At 42.0% G+C, this 17514-nt stretch overlaps 1 protein-coding gene across 1 annotated transcript in view; it reads right to left on the reverse strand.

Annotated features, from left to right (window-relative positions):
* Positions 1-17475, reverse strand: part of OGFOD3 (2-oxoglutarate and iron dependent oxygenase domain containing 3) — a 48117-nt gene extending 30642 nt beyond the window's left edge. Inside the window, exons 1-3 of the mRNA XM_081318013.1 lie at positions 17293-17475; positions 14262-14479; positions 2243-2318 (exon numbers count right to left, since the gene is read on the reverse strand). Coding sequence (XP_081174139.1) covers positions 2243-2318; positions 14262-14479; positions 17293-17384 — 386 coding nt within the window. The 5' untranslated portion in view covers positions 17385-17475. The remainder of the gene's footprint in view (positions 1-2242; positions 2319-14261; positions 14480-17292) is intronic.
* Positions 17476-17514: the final 39 nt, after the last annotated feature.

Consider the following 17514-nt stretch of genomic DNA (forward strand, 5'->3'; position numbering starts at 1 on the left):
CGACTCCCCTCCGCCCTGTGCGTTCCCACAGAGAGGACCTCCTCAGGGTGCCACCGGTCAGAGAATGTCGACTGGCGGCCCCCAGGGGGAGGGCCTTCTCTGTGGGCGCCCCGGCTTTATGGAACCAACTGCCGGTTGAGCTCCGGATCTTCGCTCCTTCCGGCGCGGGTTAAAGACCCATTTATTCGAACAAGCTGGCCTGGCCTGATGGGGGAACCTTAGAGTTTTAATGGGTTTTATATTTTGATTGTTTTATTGGGCAATTATTTAATCTTTTTTTTAACTTTTGTATTTCTATTTATATGCCCTGTTCACCGCCCTGAGTCCTTCGGGAGAAGGGCGGTATAAAAATTCAATAAATAAATAAATAAATAAATAATAATAATAATAATAATAATAATAATAATAATAATAATAATAATCATCATCATCATCTTGTAAGTAACTTAGCTTCCCCCCCCCACAATATTAAATTTCAAATATAGGTAGAACAATTTAGGCTATCCAGGGGATAGGGCTGGCAAGAGAGAAAATAGTGAATACGATTCTCAACAGTATACTATACTGTTTAACAAGACCAAAATATACATTCATGCTGAGCCAATCAACATCTCATAGGAATATCACATGCTGAAACAGAGGCATATAGCACAGAGTATAAAACTGCATATCCATAAAATAAATATTGTGTTTATATACACAAACAAACATACTCATTAAAAGAGGTACAGTATGTGTCCTTGGGAGGTGTATCTAAGATGGAGCAAACTATTCTAGATAGGTTTTCTGGATTTCAAGATCCAAATGCCAAAATATGAAAATACAATGGAGACAATTTGGAAACCTGGTTTTAAATTATGGCCAGTATCATGCTCATTTGGTATCACTGTCAATAAACAAGTTAATAGCTAGAGAGGAGGTATAATCTCATGTTTTAAAAGGAAGCATTTGATCCTTTGGCCTTCCCAACCTCAATTCCATACCTGTTAAATGAAATAATAATGGCAACTTATTTCAAAAGCATGCTTGAATGTAAATAGAATGCAGACCAAAAAGTATGTTTCATGTTAAAAGCTTTAAATCAGGGGAAGGGATGTAAGTCTCTTTAAATGGGGAACAAGAATCCCCAGATATTTCACCAATAGTCCTCTTGACTAGGACTGGGGAAATTAGTGGAATGTGGAGTCTTTGGTGCTCTCTTGACTGTTTTCTTATAGAAAAAATCAGTATGAGTAAGCATGAGGTTTGCTCCCAGTTTCTATACCATAGCTTGCCCTGCCAGCAATAGTGGGGATGTGGTTTTCTCCTTGGTAGTTCCTTGATCAGGGATTGTTTTCTGCTTGATTGTTTGGCTGGTGCTCTCATCCCTGCTTGTCTGGTTATTGGCTGCTGGAGAACATAGGTTCTATGTCTTTTTCTATTCTTCTTAAGCTTTTTTTATTGACTCCTTTGAATGGTATGAAAATAATGTTTGGTGGAGCAGTGGGCTAATGCCTCCGTAAGTAACACCAGCTGCCTGCAATTAGTGCAGGTTCGCATCCCACCAGGCTCAAGGTTGACTCAGCCTTCCATCCTTCCGAGGTAGGTAAAATGAGGACCCAGATTGTTGGGGGCAATTAAGCTGACTTTGTAATAATGCCGCTTGGGGTGGTGGTGTGAAAGCCCTAATAACCAGGCATATACATAGAATGAAGGCTACTGCTAAGCTTGTAAGCCGCCCTGAGTCTTCGGAGAAGGGCGGGATATAAATGGAATTAAAATAAAAAATAAATAAATAAAAATAATGTGTACTGGAAGTCCTTGTTTAACAATGCTATTGTGACTGGTAATTCTGTTGTTAAGTAACATGGTCATAAACTGAAAAATTATGTGACTGCACCACTTTGTGTTATCTTAGTGATGACCCTCCTGGGTGTCACTGTTAAAAAAAAACTGCACAGGTTGTTAAACAAAGATCTCAAATGATTGAAACTTCCAACTTCCTGCCAGTGTCCCAACTGACTTTGCTTGTGGGAAGCCAGCAGGGAAAGTTGTAAATTGTGATGATCACATGGCTGGGGATGTTGCATCATCCATAATTATAAGGTTCAGTCATAACTACCATTTGTTCAGAGTCATCATAAATTCAATCACAACAAGGGGATAACTGTATGCTGTTTATACATCAAACAGAAAACACCATCACCACACTATTCTGAAGTTTTTAACAAGGACATTCTGTGTCTGGAAAAAAAATATTTACCTACGGATTTGCTCAGCTTCTTCCCTGTTTATTATGGCATCTGTTATCCCTCTTCCACACTTCCGAGGGGTACAGCCTAGATAATGCATAGGAAAAAAGAAGACAGTATTTAAATATTTTTTCCCTGCTGCATCTGTCTTTAAAGATATTACACATAGCGGTATTGGTTGAACTGATTGATCCATCAGCACTAAGACTCTGAGAACAACCCATACATTACTATCATTATACTTCATACTTTTATTTAATTCTCACAATAATTATTGTACCTTACAACTATCCATTTCAATTTCCTCTGCCATTTTTCTAGGTCTTATGCATTAGCTAAAGAATCTGACATTCTAATTCTCAAATTATATAAATTATTCTTAAAATGTCCATATTTTTCCCCCAGAAATGATCCTGCTGTAATTATAAACATTGCAACAAATCTAAGTAATGTTTTTTGCCTAATCCGGTGGTGTCAAACTCCCGGCCCACAGGCCGGACATGTCATCCGGAAGCTACGCCCACCCCATTGCCAGCGAAACTGTCCCGATACGTTGCACAATGTCACGTGATGTCGCGAGTTTGATATGTCTGGCCTAATCCATCAAAAGAATTCTGGTTTATTTGGAAAAATCCAATGATGGCTGTAAATGCCAATTTTTAATGCCTCAAGTTTGGACAGAATAGTATATTAATAATAATAATAATAATTTAATTTTTATACCGCCCTTCTCCCGAAGGACTCAGGGCGGTGTACAGGGCAATACAATAAAATACAATATATAAAAATTAAAAGAAATATTAAATACATTAAATCTCTGGTAAAACTATGATTATAAAATTATGAGCTGCTCAGATATCTAGCAAAAAGGAATTCTATATAGAATTTGAAAATGTTGCAAACTGAAATAAATTCAGTGATGTGCTGACTTTTTCAATACTGAAAAAAATATAAAATAGAAGGTGTTACTATAGAATCTCAGAATTCTAGTTATTCTTAAATATCCAGCCCATATTTGCAGGACCGTCTGCTGCCAGGAACGACTTCCCATCACCCAGTGCGCCTCCTCAGGGTGCCGTTGGCTAGACAATGTCAGCTGGCGACCCCCAGGGGGAGGGCCTTCTCTTTGGGAGCGCCAGCCCTGTGGAATCAGCTTCCCCTTGAGCTCCGGATGGCCCCAGATCTCCGGTCCTTTTGTCGCAACCTCAAAACATTTCTTTTCCATCAGGCTGACCTGGACTGACGATAGGGTTTTGTTTTTGTTTTTTAAAAATGTTTTTAATATTTTATCACTGGGGCTTGTTAGTTTAATCTCTTTTTTTAACATTTGTATTATTGTGTTTTATTGTTGTTAGCCGCCCTGAGTCCTTCAGGAGATAGGGCGGCATATAAGTCCCAATAATAAATAAATAAATAAATATTTATGTTATTTGAATGTAAAAGACAAGTTATCTCTAACTTTGTAAATCTTTATCCGAAAGGTGCTTTTTCACAAGGCAACTGGACTTGCTTGTTTTTCTTTGAAGACATTTCGCTTCTCATGAGAAGCGAAATGTCTTCAAAGAAAAACAAGAAAGTCTAGTTGCCTCGTAAAAAAGCACCTTTGTGATAACTATGACTTGGATGACTGAGAATCTCCATAGACATTTTGCAAATCTTTATATTTCTGTTAGGAGTAGTTGAAGTTAGTATTCTATTCTGTTGGTTTTGCTTCTTGAACATTTACAAAACTATTACATTTCAAGGAGCATCTGGGGAACAATCATTAATTCAACTTCTTCAAGTGAAGTAAACAAATACTGAGTTACAAGCTTGATCTTTTGGAGTAAATTAGACTCTTGAGACCAACTTTTTCTGTACTCTTAAAGAGTAAAAATGACAGGAGAAAACAAATGAGCTGTTTTCAGTGGAAACTGCAATCATGGTATTTTAAGAAAATTATATGTATTGAAACATACCGTATATACTTGAGTATAAGCCGACTCGAGTATAAGCCGAGACCCCCAATTTCACCCCCAAAAACTGGAAAAAGTTATTGACTCGAGTATAAGCCGATCCGCCATTCTGCAAGCCTGAATACACAGGAATACCCTGTGTGGCCGCGGCTCGTCGGCAGGTCTCCGTTCCTCCTGCCGACCTTTGGGGAGGTTTGGGCGCCTCCCCAAACCTCCCCAAACCTCGGCAGGTCTCCGTTCCTCCTGCCGACCTTTGGGGAGGTTTGGGCGCCTCCCCAAACCTCGGCAGGTCTCCGTTCCTCCGCGCAGACCTGCCGACCTTTGGGGAGGTTTGGGCGCCTCCCCAAACGTCCCCAAACCTCGGCAGGTCTCCGTTCCTGTTTGGGGAGGTTTGGGCGCCTCCCCAAACCTCCCCAAACCTCGGCAGGTCTCCGTTCCTCCGCGCAGACCTGCCGACGTTTGGGGAGGTTTGGGCGCCTCCCCAAACCTCCCCAAACCTCGGCAGGTCTCCGTTCCTGTTTGGGGAGGTTTGGGCGCCTCCCCAAACCTCCCCAAACCTCGGCAGGTCTCCGTTCCTCCGCGCAGACCTGCCGACCTTTGGGGAGGTTTGGGCGCCTCCCCAAACGTCCCCAAACCTCGGCAGGTCTCCGTTCCTGTTTGGGGAGGTTTGGGCGCCTCCCCAAACCTCCCCAAACCTCGGCAGGTCTCCGTTCCTCCGCGCAGACCTGCCGACGTTTGGGGAGGTTTGGGCGCCTCCCCAAACCTCCCCAAACCTCGGCAGGTCTCCGTTCCTGTTTGGGGAGGTTTGGGCGCCTCCCCAAACCTCCCCAAACCTCGGCAGGTCTCCGTTCCTCTGCGCGGAGGAACGGAGACCTGCCGAGGTTTGGGGACGTTTGGGGAGGCGCCCAAACCTCCCCAAACAGGAACGGAGACCTGCCGAGGTTTGGGGACGTTTGGGGAGGCGCCCAAACCTCCCCAAAGGTCGGCAGGTCTGCGCGGAGGAACGGAGACCTGCCGAGGTTTGGGGAGGTTTGGGGAGGCGCCCAAACCTCCCCAAACAGGAACGGAGACCTGCCGAGGTTTGGGGACGTTTGGGGAGGCGCCCAAACCTCCCCAAAGGTCGGCAGGTCTGCGCGGAGGAACGGAGACCTGCCGAGGTTTGGGGAGGTTTGGGGAGGCGCCCAAACCTCCCCAAACAGGAACGGAGACCTGCCGAGGTTTGGGGAGGTTTGGGGAGGCGCCCAAACCTCCCCAAAGGTCGGCAGGTCTGCGCGGAGGAACGGAGACCTGCCGAGGTTTGGGGAGGTTTGGGGAGGCGCCCAAACCTCCCCAAACAGGAACGGAGACCTGCCGAGGTTTGGGGACGTTTGGGGAGGCGCCCAAACCTCCCCAAAGGTCGGCAGGTCTGCGCGGAGGAACGGAGACCTGCCGAGGTTTGGGGAGGTTTGGGGAGGCGCCCAAACCTCCCCAAACAGGAACGGAGACCTGCCGAGGTTTGGGGACGTTTGGGGAGGCGCCCAAACCTCCCCAAAGGTCGGCAGGTCTGCGCGGAGGAACGGAGACCTGCCGAGGTTTGGGGAGGTTTGGGGAGGCGCCCAAACCTCCCCAAACAGGAACGGAGACCTGCCGAGGTTTGGGGAGGTTTGGGGAGGCGCCCAAACCTCCCCAAAGGTCGGCAGGAGGAACGGAGACCTGCCGAGGTTTGGGGAGGCGCCCAAACCTCCCCAAAGGTCGGCAGGAGGAACGGAGACCTGCCGAGGTTTGGGGAGGCGCCCAAACCTCCCCAAAGGTTGGCAGTAGGAACGGAGACCTGGGGAGGTTTGGGGAGGCGCCCAAACCTCCCCAAAGGTCGGCAGGAGGAACGGAGACCTGCCGAGGTTTGGGGAGGCGCCCAAACCTCCCCAAAGGTCGGCAGGAGGAACGGAGACCTGCCGAGGTTTGGGGAGGTTTGGGGAGGCGCCCAAACCTCCCCAAAGGTCGGCAGGAGGAACGGAGACCTGCCGAGGTTTGGGGAGGTTTGGGGAGGCGCCCAAACCTCCCCAAACGTCGGCAGGTCTGCGCGGAGGAACGGAGACCTGCCGAGGTTTGGGGAGGCGCCCAAACCTCCCCAAACGTCGGCAAGTATCCGTTCCTCCGCGCCCTGCCTGCCTGCTTCTTTCCGCTGCGGAAAGAAGCAGGCAGGCAAGGCGCGGAGTTTGGGGAGGTGCGCGCGCACCTCCCCAAACCTCCCCAAACTTCGGCAGGTCTCGGACGGCGGTGGCTTGGGAGAGGTGCGGGCGATCCCGGAAGCACCAAAGCCTCGGCCGCGCACAAGTCCTCGGTAAGTTTTTTTTGTTGACTGGAGTATAAGCCGAAGTGGAATTTTTCAGCCCAAAAAGTGGGCTGAAAAATTCGGCTTATACTCAAGTATATACGGTATACCAGAGAACCCTGCAGCATTTTGTGTTAGATTCTAAAATGATGTTGGGGGTGCAAATGTAGTACCAGTCTGCAAGCTAGGCAGCTTATACAAAATTAAAAACCAAACAGAAAAAGACCAAGATAAAATAATAGGAAACACATTACAGCAAGGCTGAAATCATAACCATAAGTTGAAATTATCCACTCCCGTGGTCCAATGCTTGGGGACAAAACAGGTTTTCAAAATTTTATAAAAGAACAGCAGGGTTAGGGCCATCTGAATCAGGTGGAAAGTTTCCATACAGCAGGTATTGTGACAGAAAAATCACAATTCCTACTATATGGAATTGGCAGAAACTATTGAAGACAGGCAATCTAAACTATACAGTTGCAAGAAAAAGTATGTGAACCCTTTGGGATTACATGGAGTTTTGCATGAATTGGCCATAAAATGCGCTCTAAACATCATGTAAGTCACAACAATAGAAAAACACAGTCTGCTTAAAATAATACTACACAAACATTAGCTGTTGTCATGTTTTATTTGAACATAACATGTAAATATTCACAGTGCAGGGTGGAAAAAGTATGTGAACCCCTAGCCTAATGACTTCTCCAAGAGCTAATTGGAGCCAGGAGTGAGCCAACCTTGACTCCAATCAGTGTGATGATATTGGATGTGTTGCTGACAGCTGTCCTGCCCTTTAAAAACACACACCTGTTTTGGGTTTACTGGTCTGATGTGAACCATGCCTCACAGAAAAGAGCTCTCAGAAGACCTACGATCATGAATTGTTGACTTGCATGAAGCTGGAAAGGGTTACAAAAGTATCTCCAAAAGCCTTGATGTTCATGTGTCCACGGTAAGACAGACTGTCTACAAATGGAGAAAGTTTAGTACTGTTGCTACTCTCCCTAGGCGTGGTCGTCCTGTAAAAATGACTGCAAGAGCACAGCGCATAATGCTTAATGAGGTAAAGAAGAATCCTAGAATGTCAGCTAAAGACCTACAGAAATCTCTGGCACACGCTAACATTTTTGTTGACACATCTACAATAAGGAAAATATTAAACAAGAATGGAGTACATGGGAGGACACTACGGAGGAAGCCATTGCTGTCCAAAAAAAATATTGCAGCACATTTGAAGTTTGCAAAAGAGCACCTGGATGTTCCACAGCACTACTGGCAAAATATACTGTGGACAGATGAAACCAAAATTGAGTTGTTTGGGAAAAACACACAACACTATGTGTGGAGAAAAAAAGGCACAGCACACCAACATCAAAACCTCATCCCCAGTGTAAAACATGGCGGAGGAAGCATCATGGTTTGGGGCTGCTTTGCTGCCTCAGGGCCTGGATGGATTGTTGTCATTGATGGGAAAATGAATTCCAGAGTTTATCAGGACATTTTGCAGGAAAATGTACGACCATCTGTCCGCCAACTGAAGCTCCGCAGAGGATGGGTGATGCAACAGGACAATGACCCAAAGCACACAAGTAATTCAACAAAACAATGGCTTCAACAGAACAGAATACACCTTCTGGAGTGGCCCAGTCAGAGTCCTGACCTCAACCCGATTGAAATGCTGTGGCATGACCTTAAGAGAGCGATTCACACCAGACATCCCAAGAATATTGCTACACTGAAACAGTTTTGTGAAGAGGAGTGGTCCAAAATTACTCCAGATCGTTGTGCAGGTCTGATCTGCAACTACAGGAAACGTTTGGTTGATGTTATTGCTGCCAAAGGAGGGTCAACCAGTTATTAAGTCCAAAGGTTCACATACTTTTTCCACCCAGCACTGTGAATGTTTCCATCTTATGTTCAATTAAAACATGACAACAGCTAATGTTTGTGTAGTATTATTTTAAGCAGACTGTGTTTTTCTATTGTTGTGACTTACATGACATTTAGAGCGCATTTTATGGCCAATTCATGCAAAACTCCACGTAATCCCAAAGGGTTCACATACTTTTTCTTGCAACTGTAATTTGAATCTGTACCATAAAGAGCTTTATAAGTAGTAACCAGTAATTTGAATTATTTAGAAGTCTACTGAGAGCAAGTGCATTTTGCAGACTATGACTACCTATGCTGCCACATTCTGGACCTAATAAGTCTTCAAGGGCAGCCCTAGGCATAGCACATTGCAATAGTCCAAACAGGAAGTACCTGAGGCATAAGTGACCATGAACAGAATATTTCAATCCAAGAAGGGGCATAACCAATACACAAGATGTTTTTTTTTGCAAAAGTCCTTCTCACTATCACTTCTGCTGCTCTTCAAAATCCAAGAGACACCAAAAATCTACCCCAGTTCTGTCTGGAGAAATGCAACCCAATCCCCCAAATAGAGGTCCCAGTACCCAGAGACCCCCTGGAGTCCATTGCCATTCAATTTAGTTTCTTTTCAAATTTGTTCTTCCCCACCCAGGCTCCCATGACCCCGAGATACTGGGATAGAAAACATCACTTGAATGACCCTGGGTTGAGATACATACATGAGTATCATCAGTATATTGGTGATACTAAACCCAATGACAACAGGTAAGCTCACCTAGTGAGTACATAAAAATGTTAAATAGGAATGAACAGGACTATATGTAGATCCCTGAGGAATCTTAGACAGAGTTACAGACATAGGTAGTCTTCTCAAAACTAAAGCAGATAAAAGAAAGCAGCATTACACAGGTTTAGGAAGGAATACTATTACAGTAAATTACCAAAGCAATAGATAAACCCTGAAAAAGACTGGAGATAAATTACAGCTCCCAGGATTCTCATCAAACGTACAGTGTAGATGTGATCTAGGCAAGCATCAAACTGAATTTTGATATATTTAAGAAACTTTGCAGTCAGGTTACAGAATAGGGAACACTGTCAAATGCATCCCACGGGTGCCCCCAAGTGGAAACTTGGCAATATGAAAATTGCAACAGAAATGCAAAAAACGAGCAGCCATTCAGGAATAGACTGAATTGATCCAGCAGAGTATGATCAGAATATATTCATTTAAGAATATGTATTTGAATAGGTCAAAATAAAGTATTTTTAAAAGGTAAAATACTTTAAAATTAAATTCATTTTTAGTATTGAAAATCCAAACCTCTCCTTTCAAAGCATGTTAAAACTGTAATTTCACCCTCAAAAACCAATTGTCAGTAAAAATTGTATCCCAAAAATAAAAAAAATGAATCTAAAAACATTATTCCGTGCATGTATCTAACAAGCGCAAAAACACAAATGTGAGACATAAATCCTATGTATTATTTCATTCTGTATGAAATCAAGTATCTACCTCTACAATTAAAAGCACCAATGACTATTTTTGATTCCAATTTTTAGTTCTGATTTCAACTTAGTGATTCTGAAGGTACAAAATCACAATTATAAATAATGAATTATGAAAACTTGTTTTTAGAGAAGGTGAACTTTTGAATCAGATTATATTGGCACAAGCAGACAACTATAAGAATCATGGGATCTGTATTTCAGAGAGGTATCATATAAAAATATGGATCCAAGACATAGGGTGTTTAAAATTTACATGCATATTTTATGAGAAAGTTTCCCCATGCAGCCATAAAATCTCATCTGACTCCAGAGACTCAACAGAACTGGTGAGTAACATCATCAGTATGTAAAACTATGGATATTTGTGATAGATTCAAGTTTGTTTTGCAAATTTCCCATTTTATGCTATAGCAGCATTGACTGGATAGGGTTTTTTTCCCCTTCTGCATCCCTTAGATACAGATGTAGTCTGTGAGTTGATACTCCTTTAAGGGAATCTTTTGTACAATCCCTCCCCCAAATAAGGCTATGACTTGAAATTCGAGTTTTTGCACTTACATATTGCTAATAGTACATGATTTTTACTATAACATCTCTCTGAATGAATATAGCTTATAATTCTCCAAAGGAAACACTCAGAAGTCATAAAAGTGAGGGCCTTCTTCCACATACTAGGGGAAAAAAAACATCCTTTGAACTCCTATAAAAACCAGAAGAGCCATAGCTTGAATTAGTAACACTGACAATAGCGCTTTAGTTTTTTTGTAAATATCACGAAGATCCATATGATTGCATGGATGTAGTCTATGATTTCATAATGGATGTATAATTTTCTGCCATATTTGCAATGTACAATATATACTGTGTAATTTTTAAAACTTGGTTTAATTATATGAACATACTACATATGTGATTTGTCATGCCAGTTCAGATCCTATATAAGGTCCATTGACACCAGTGAATCTGTTATACTTTTGCCTCATTGCAGCAAATCATTACAGAAATGATTTGTAATTTAAAGGTTATTTTGAGTGAAATCTTCTGTAAAAATATAAAGGATCCATCCTTCATGCCAGTAGTATGTAACAATAAATCAGCAATTTTATCTGTGTGGTTTACAGACAGAAAGGTACCTAATGATTTGGCTTGGGGTCAATCTCATACCTAAATCCAGAGTAGTGACATTGATCCATGGCTCAAAGTCATTATAATAATATTAAATTTTGTGATTCTTATAGTCCTGTCCATGTATGTGCTTTCTTACTTCGGTTTATGGAAATCCCATGTAAGGATCTTATAGACTCTACCTTTGGACTTTTATGGTACCTAAAAACATTGTCACTGACTTTTAGAAATCTCTGAATCAGATATAAATCCTGGACATAAGGTAGGATATTGTGTAGAAATCATGAAAAATTATTGAATCTTATTTTCCACTGTAAAATACCAAATTATAGAGTCCCTGACTTACAACTATAATTGAGCCTGGCAGTTATGGTTATAAATCGTGTTGGTTATAAAGTGGATCATCATGTGACTAGACCTGTTTTAATGACCTTTTTTATACTGGTTTTTAAGCAAAATTATTATTTGCTATGGCTGGTTTTTGCAATAAAATGGAAGTAAAAAGACTGGTTTCCAGTAAAGGTGTCATCAATCACAGTCACGTGACAAACAGTTGTAAAAAAACTGTTAGAAATAAAGAAAGGAAAATAAGAGTTGGTTTCATTCCATCAAGGTTAAAATAGACATGTTAGTATTATTTCTGGTAACCTCTTAATGGAATTTTTGCTGACATCAGGACTGGAATGATAAGGTTTTAAGGATTTGTTTATAAAGAGATGGAATATGGGAAGAAAAGATCCATTTGTTGTATTTTAAGAGAGGTTACTACAATTTTTTATAATTGTGATGAAGGGTGATATATATATATATATATATATATATATATGTAGATCTAGAGTCTCGGGTTTCTTCCCGCGTTCCTTTCATCTTCAGAAAGTTGTGGCGACGTTTCGACGAAATCCCATCCGTCATCATCAGGCCGGAGTGTTCCTCCTGCTGCTTCCAGGAGCAATGCGTGGTCTGGCTGTTCCTTTCCTTCCAACTGCCGGTGGGGCTGTGTTCTGAGGCGTGGCTGTCTTCTGATTGGGTGGATGCGTGGTTGTCTTCTGATTGGTTGGAGGCGTGGCTGTCTTCTGATTGGGTGGATGCGTGGTTGTCTTCTGATTGGTTGGAGGCGTGGCTGTCTTCTGGTTGGGTGGGGTGTGTTCTGAATGGGTGGGGTTTTTTGTTGTGTTGTAATATCCTGAGTGTTGTGATTTGGTGTCCTGAGGAGTGGGCTGTGTAGTGGCCTCCAGAGCTTTGGTTTGGCTCCGAGTTCGAGGACCTGCTATGTATCTCTGGTATGGGTCAGTCAGGTTCGTGTGTGCGTTCTTCTGTTTGGGTGATGGCACTTTTGCTTGACTTGTTCTGTCTTTTATGTGGGAGAGTTTTTGTTCTGGGTGTGGATGAGTCTTGCTGGGGCTGGTGGCATTTGGGGTTGTTTGTTGGTTTTTTAAATCCTTGTTTGCTGAAATTCGTTTCTCTATCAATGCTGGTTTCCAAATGGCATGTAGGCGGGAGGTGTCGTCTCGCTTGTTCATACTGTCTGGGTGTTTTTCTATTTCAATGGCTTCTCTGATTATTCTGCTATTGAGATGTTCTATTTTGGCGATTGTTTTTGTACCTTCAAAATTGATGTTGTGTCCCGTAGTGTTTATGTGTTGTACTAGTGAAGATGTGTGATCTTTCTTCTGTACTGAGTTCTTATGTTCTTCTACACGTACCTCTATTCTTCTGTTAGTCTGTCCGATGTATGTTGCTGGACAGGAGGCGCATGGGATTTGGTATATGCCCTGGTTTTCCAGTTCTATTTTGTCTTTGGGGTTTCTCAGGATGGTTGATATCTTTCTGTCAGTGTTAAATGCGGTTTTGATGTTATGTTTGCGTAGTACTTTACTGATTTTGTCGGTTGTTCCTTTTATGTAGGGCAAGATGGCTCGTCCGTTGTTCTGTTCTTCTTCTTGGATGTTTTTCTGTTTCGGAGTCCCCTGCTGAATCATATTGGTGATTTTGTTTTTTTGGAACTTGTTTGCTGTCAATATGTCTGTCAGGGTGTGTAGTTCTGTTTGTATATGTGTTTCATCCGCAAGGCATCTGGTTCTTGTTATTAGTGTTTTGGCTACTGAATTTATTTGTGCTGGGTGATGATGTGATTGCGCATTGAGGTAACGGTTGGTGTGTGTTTTCTTTCGGTAGACTGTGTGTCCTAGGGTGCCGTTTTGTTTTTTGTATATAAGTACATCCAGGAAAGGTAACTGGTTGTTTGTTTCAATCTCCATGGTGAATTTTATTTTGGGATGTAGGCTGTTCAGGTGTGTCAGGAAGTTTTCTAGCTCCTTTCTTCCATGGGGCCAGCTCTGGAGGCCACTACACAGCCCACTCCTCAGGACACCAAATCACAACACTCAGGATATTACAACACAACAAAAAACCCCACCCATTCAGAACACACCCCACCCAACCAGAAGACAGCCACGCCTCCAACCAATCAGAAGACAACCACGCATCCACCCAATCAGAAGACAGCCACGCCTCCAACCAATCAGAAGACAACCACGCATCCACCCAATCAGAAGACAGCCACGCCTCAGAACACAGCCCCACCGGCAGTTGGAAGGAAAGGAACAGCCAGACCACGCATTGCTCCTGGAAGCAGCAGGAGGAACACTCCGGCCTGATGATGACGGATGGGATTTCGTCGAAACGTCGCCACAACTTTCTGAAGATGAAAGGAACGCGGGAAGAAACCCGAGACTCTAGATCTACACATACAGACACCCGCGAGAATCTACGAAAACAAATATATATATATATATATATATATATATATGTGTGTGTGTGTGTGTGTGTGTGTGTGTGTGTGTGTATGTATGTATATGTGTGTGTGTGTGTGTATGTATATATATATATATATATATATATATATATATATATATATATATATATATATATATATATATATATATATATAATGTTTGTTAAGTATTTAGATTACTTTGCTAAGCCCCAAACATGGGAGAAATCTTATTTCCTGTTTCAGCCTAACCCAAGGCCATCAACAGGCAGTAGTCACAGAAGTGACAGCTCATATTTGTGTAAAACCAAAAAATTTACACACACACACACACACATATTGTGTTATTGTTTCTTTTCTAATTTTTTTGCACCTATTTTTTTCTTTTTTTAATTTGAATTAATGTTTATCACTGTAATTGTAATTTTTAATAAAATTACTATTAAAAAAGCACCAACGCAGGTCATATTATTCAATACCTTCAAACCGTTTATGGCTGTCATAATCCTCTGAGCAGGATACTTCAATGAATTTGTCTGGGATACTTTCACCATGAGAAGCCAATACTTCTGTAACTCCATCTTCACTGAACAAGTAGCTTCTACTCAAAAGATAACCCAGCGTGGCAGATGAGACAAGGAAAGCTGCTGTTAACCATTTTCGGCGTGAATCTTTCTGAATATTATCTTTCACATCACTGAAAACAAAAAAATTGCTTTTATTCTCTTAATAAATATTTTGACTTTGGATTTTACAATGAAGTTTTAAAACCTATGTCTGGCCTTCATACTTTTACTGTGTATTATTTTTCATCATTATTTTAATTTTAAAATGGTTGTCTTGTGATTATAGTACACTATAGTATCAGTTGATCTGGGAAAATGTATTATTGAAGAGCAGAACATGCATTTTAAAAAGCAATAAATATAATTCACACAATTTGCACTTCTTTAAACACAAAACTAATTTAATTAATTTAATTAATTTATTAATATTTCTATACCGCCCGAAGGACTCAGGGCGGTGTACAGGGCAAGAATAAAACACAGAGTTACAAAAATTAAAAGATAATTAAATACATGCCCATAAAAACAGTTGGTACATTAATAAAAACCCCAATAAAATGATAGTAAAAAACCCCACCAATCCCCCCTCAGGCCAGGCCGGCTTGTTCAAACAGGTATGTTAATGAAGTACACTTGTATTCAGTAACATGGGCCCAATGACTGCATCTTTAATACATACGCCTCATTTACATCAAGCAAGAAACATATCATTTTCTGAATCTCAGGCTTGGGAAAAATAGCCTTTAGCTATTAAAATTCCTGATAATTACTCTTGAGTCTTGACAAGTTATGGCTTACTAAAAATACATGTTTTCTTGAATATCAAGGAGAACTGAAACACCTTAATTTTACCTCTGTTTTCTTTAAATTCAGTGATTTGTAGTAAGTTGCAGGAAGTATTAATATAAAGTGCTATAGAGAGCTAGAACAGTGTGACATTTAGATTTTGGATTTGCACTGGAGAGACTTAGGTTCAAGGTTCCATACAAAGAGAATTCACTGGTTTACTTTGGAGACAATTCAGTCTCTCTTAGCCAATCTACCTCAAAGAATTGTTGTGAAGATAAAATGTGCAGATATCCCCACATAAGATGCCCTGACAGCTGACATAAAAAGCAGAATACTATCTTTATTGTACTTAATATATATTTTTTAATCTAGCTCTTCGCCCTTGGCCTTTCCTATTTATATTCACACAAGGACTTATAAAGATTAAGTCGCCTGCATATATTCTTCAACAGTGAAGGGGCACAGGGCAGAAAACATCCTGTAGCCAAGAAGGCTCCACACATATTTGCACTACTCAGGTGACCCTGAGGACACAGGTAAACCTCCAAATGGCCACAATGACTCTCTAAAAGAATGCAAATAACCAGCTGTCTGCAAGGAGTATAAATCCTTCCGTTCCCCACCATCCAGTCAGAGTTGAAGAAGCTTCTTGGATAAGAAGTGAAACGTCTTCAAAGAAAAACAAGGCAGTCCAATTGCCTCTTGAAAAAGCACTTTTGGGACAGTCATGACCACGGTGACTGAGAATGTCCATAGACATTTGCCTGCATGTAAATAATTCAAGATTATCCAAAAAAAACACACTGTGGCTGAGTGAGGAAATAGTTAAGGCAATTCTAGCTTAAATCCAGTGCTCTGCTAGTTCAGTAAGGATACTAGGCAGAAGTCATTAAGAGGAACACCGTGATCCAGAATAAACATAAAAGGATAATACTGGCCAAGTAACAGCACAAACATCCAAGCCCCAAAAGGAAGCTGAAGTTGTTTTAAAGAACTTAACAAACTGTTCCATAAAGAGTTCTTTGTGCAGCTACCCATGTCATGAATGTGACTCATGAGTATTTATCTGCACTGCTAAAATATTATAATTTCCCCTACTTTTCCTGCATCATATTCTCAACATGGGAGCTTATAAACGTAGTCGACTTACAACAGTTCATTTAGTGACTGTTCAAAGTTATAATGGCACTGGAAAAAAGTGATTTTCCCTATTTTACGACTTTTCTTGTAACAGTTGTTAAGTGGATCGCTGCAGTTGTTAAGTTAAATATGGCTGTATTTTTCACACAATCGTTGCAGGGGCCCCTTGTTCGTGTGATTAAACTTCAGACGCTTGGCAACTGACTCATATTTATGATGGTTGCAATGTCCCGGCATCACGTCAACCCCTTAACAACTGTATTACTAATTTAACAACTGCAGTGATTCACTTAACAACTGTGACAAAAAAGTTGGGGGAAAACTCACTTAACATATGCCTCACTTAGCAACACAAATTTTGAGCTCAGTTATGGTCTTAGGTTGAAGATTACCTGTCTAAGGCCGTGTTGTCTAGAACCCAGCTATCAATACCTCCTTAAATGAAAGGGAAGAAGAAACCTTCTTTCTTACAAGCAGATTCCAACCTGTTACCGTATTGCAAGAATCCAACTCAGTCCAATTAGAAAGGGTTAAGAGCTGCGTTGTGATATATTCTAAATCAGGGGTCTTCAAACTTGGCCCTTTTATGACTTGTGGAGTTCAACTCCCAGAATTCCTCAGCCAGCATGCCTGGCTGAGGAATTCTGGGAGTTGAAGTCCACAAGTCATAAAAGGACCAAGTTTGAAGACCCCTGTTCTAAATTCATCATGCCGGTAGAAGTCCTGAGCCTTGCCACACAAAATACTCCAAACTGACACTCGCTGGATATGTCCTGACTTTGCCGCAGTCCTCAATCCGGCCCCAAGGACTTATAAAGGAACAGCCACCACTCTTCTGGGTGGATAGTCTGGAAAGGATTGTCCACCTCGAGAAAGCGCCAGACTGGGCAAAGCACTGCGGAGGAGTGAAAAAAGCCAGGCGGGATTAGGGAAGATGAAGCGCAAAGAGCGTCTCCTCCTCACATGCGCACCACTGAGCCATAACGGGCAGCTACCGGTATTAGCAGCTTCGTACCTGCTGCAGTGACGACGCTCTTCCGCTCGAACCGCCGCACCTGCACCGCCACTCTCCGGAGCCCTTCCGGTCGGCCGCCGCTGAGGAGCCATTGTTCCAATTGAGCAGCTCTACCTGGACCCCTGGAGATGTTACCTTCGAGCGCCCGGGAGGAGACGGAGGGAGGCAACGACCAATAGGCTTTCCCAGAGCCCGAGCCGGAAACTCAGGGAGGCGCAATTG

The sequence above is a fragment of the Vipera berus genome (genome assembly GCF_964194415.1).
Source record: "Vipera berus genome assembly, chromosome: 2".
Classification (NCBI taxonomy): Eukaryota; Metazoa; Chordata; class Lepidosauria; order Squamata; family Viperidae; genus Vipera; species Vipera berus.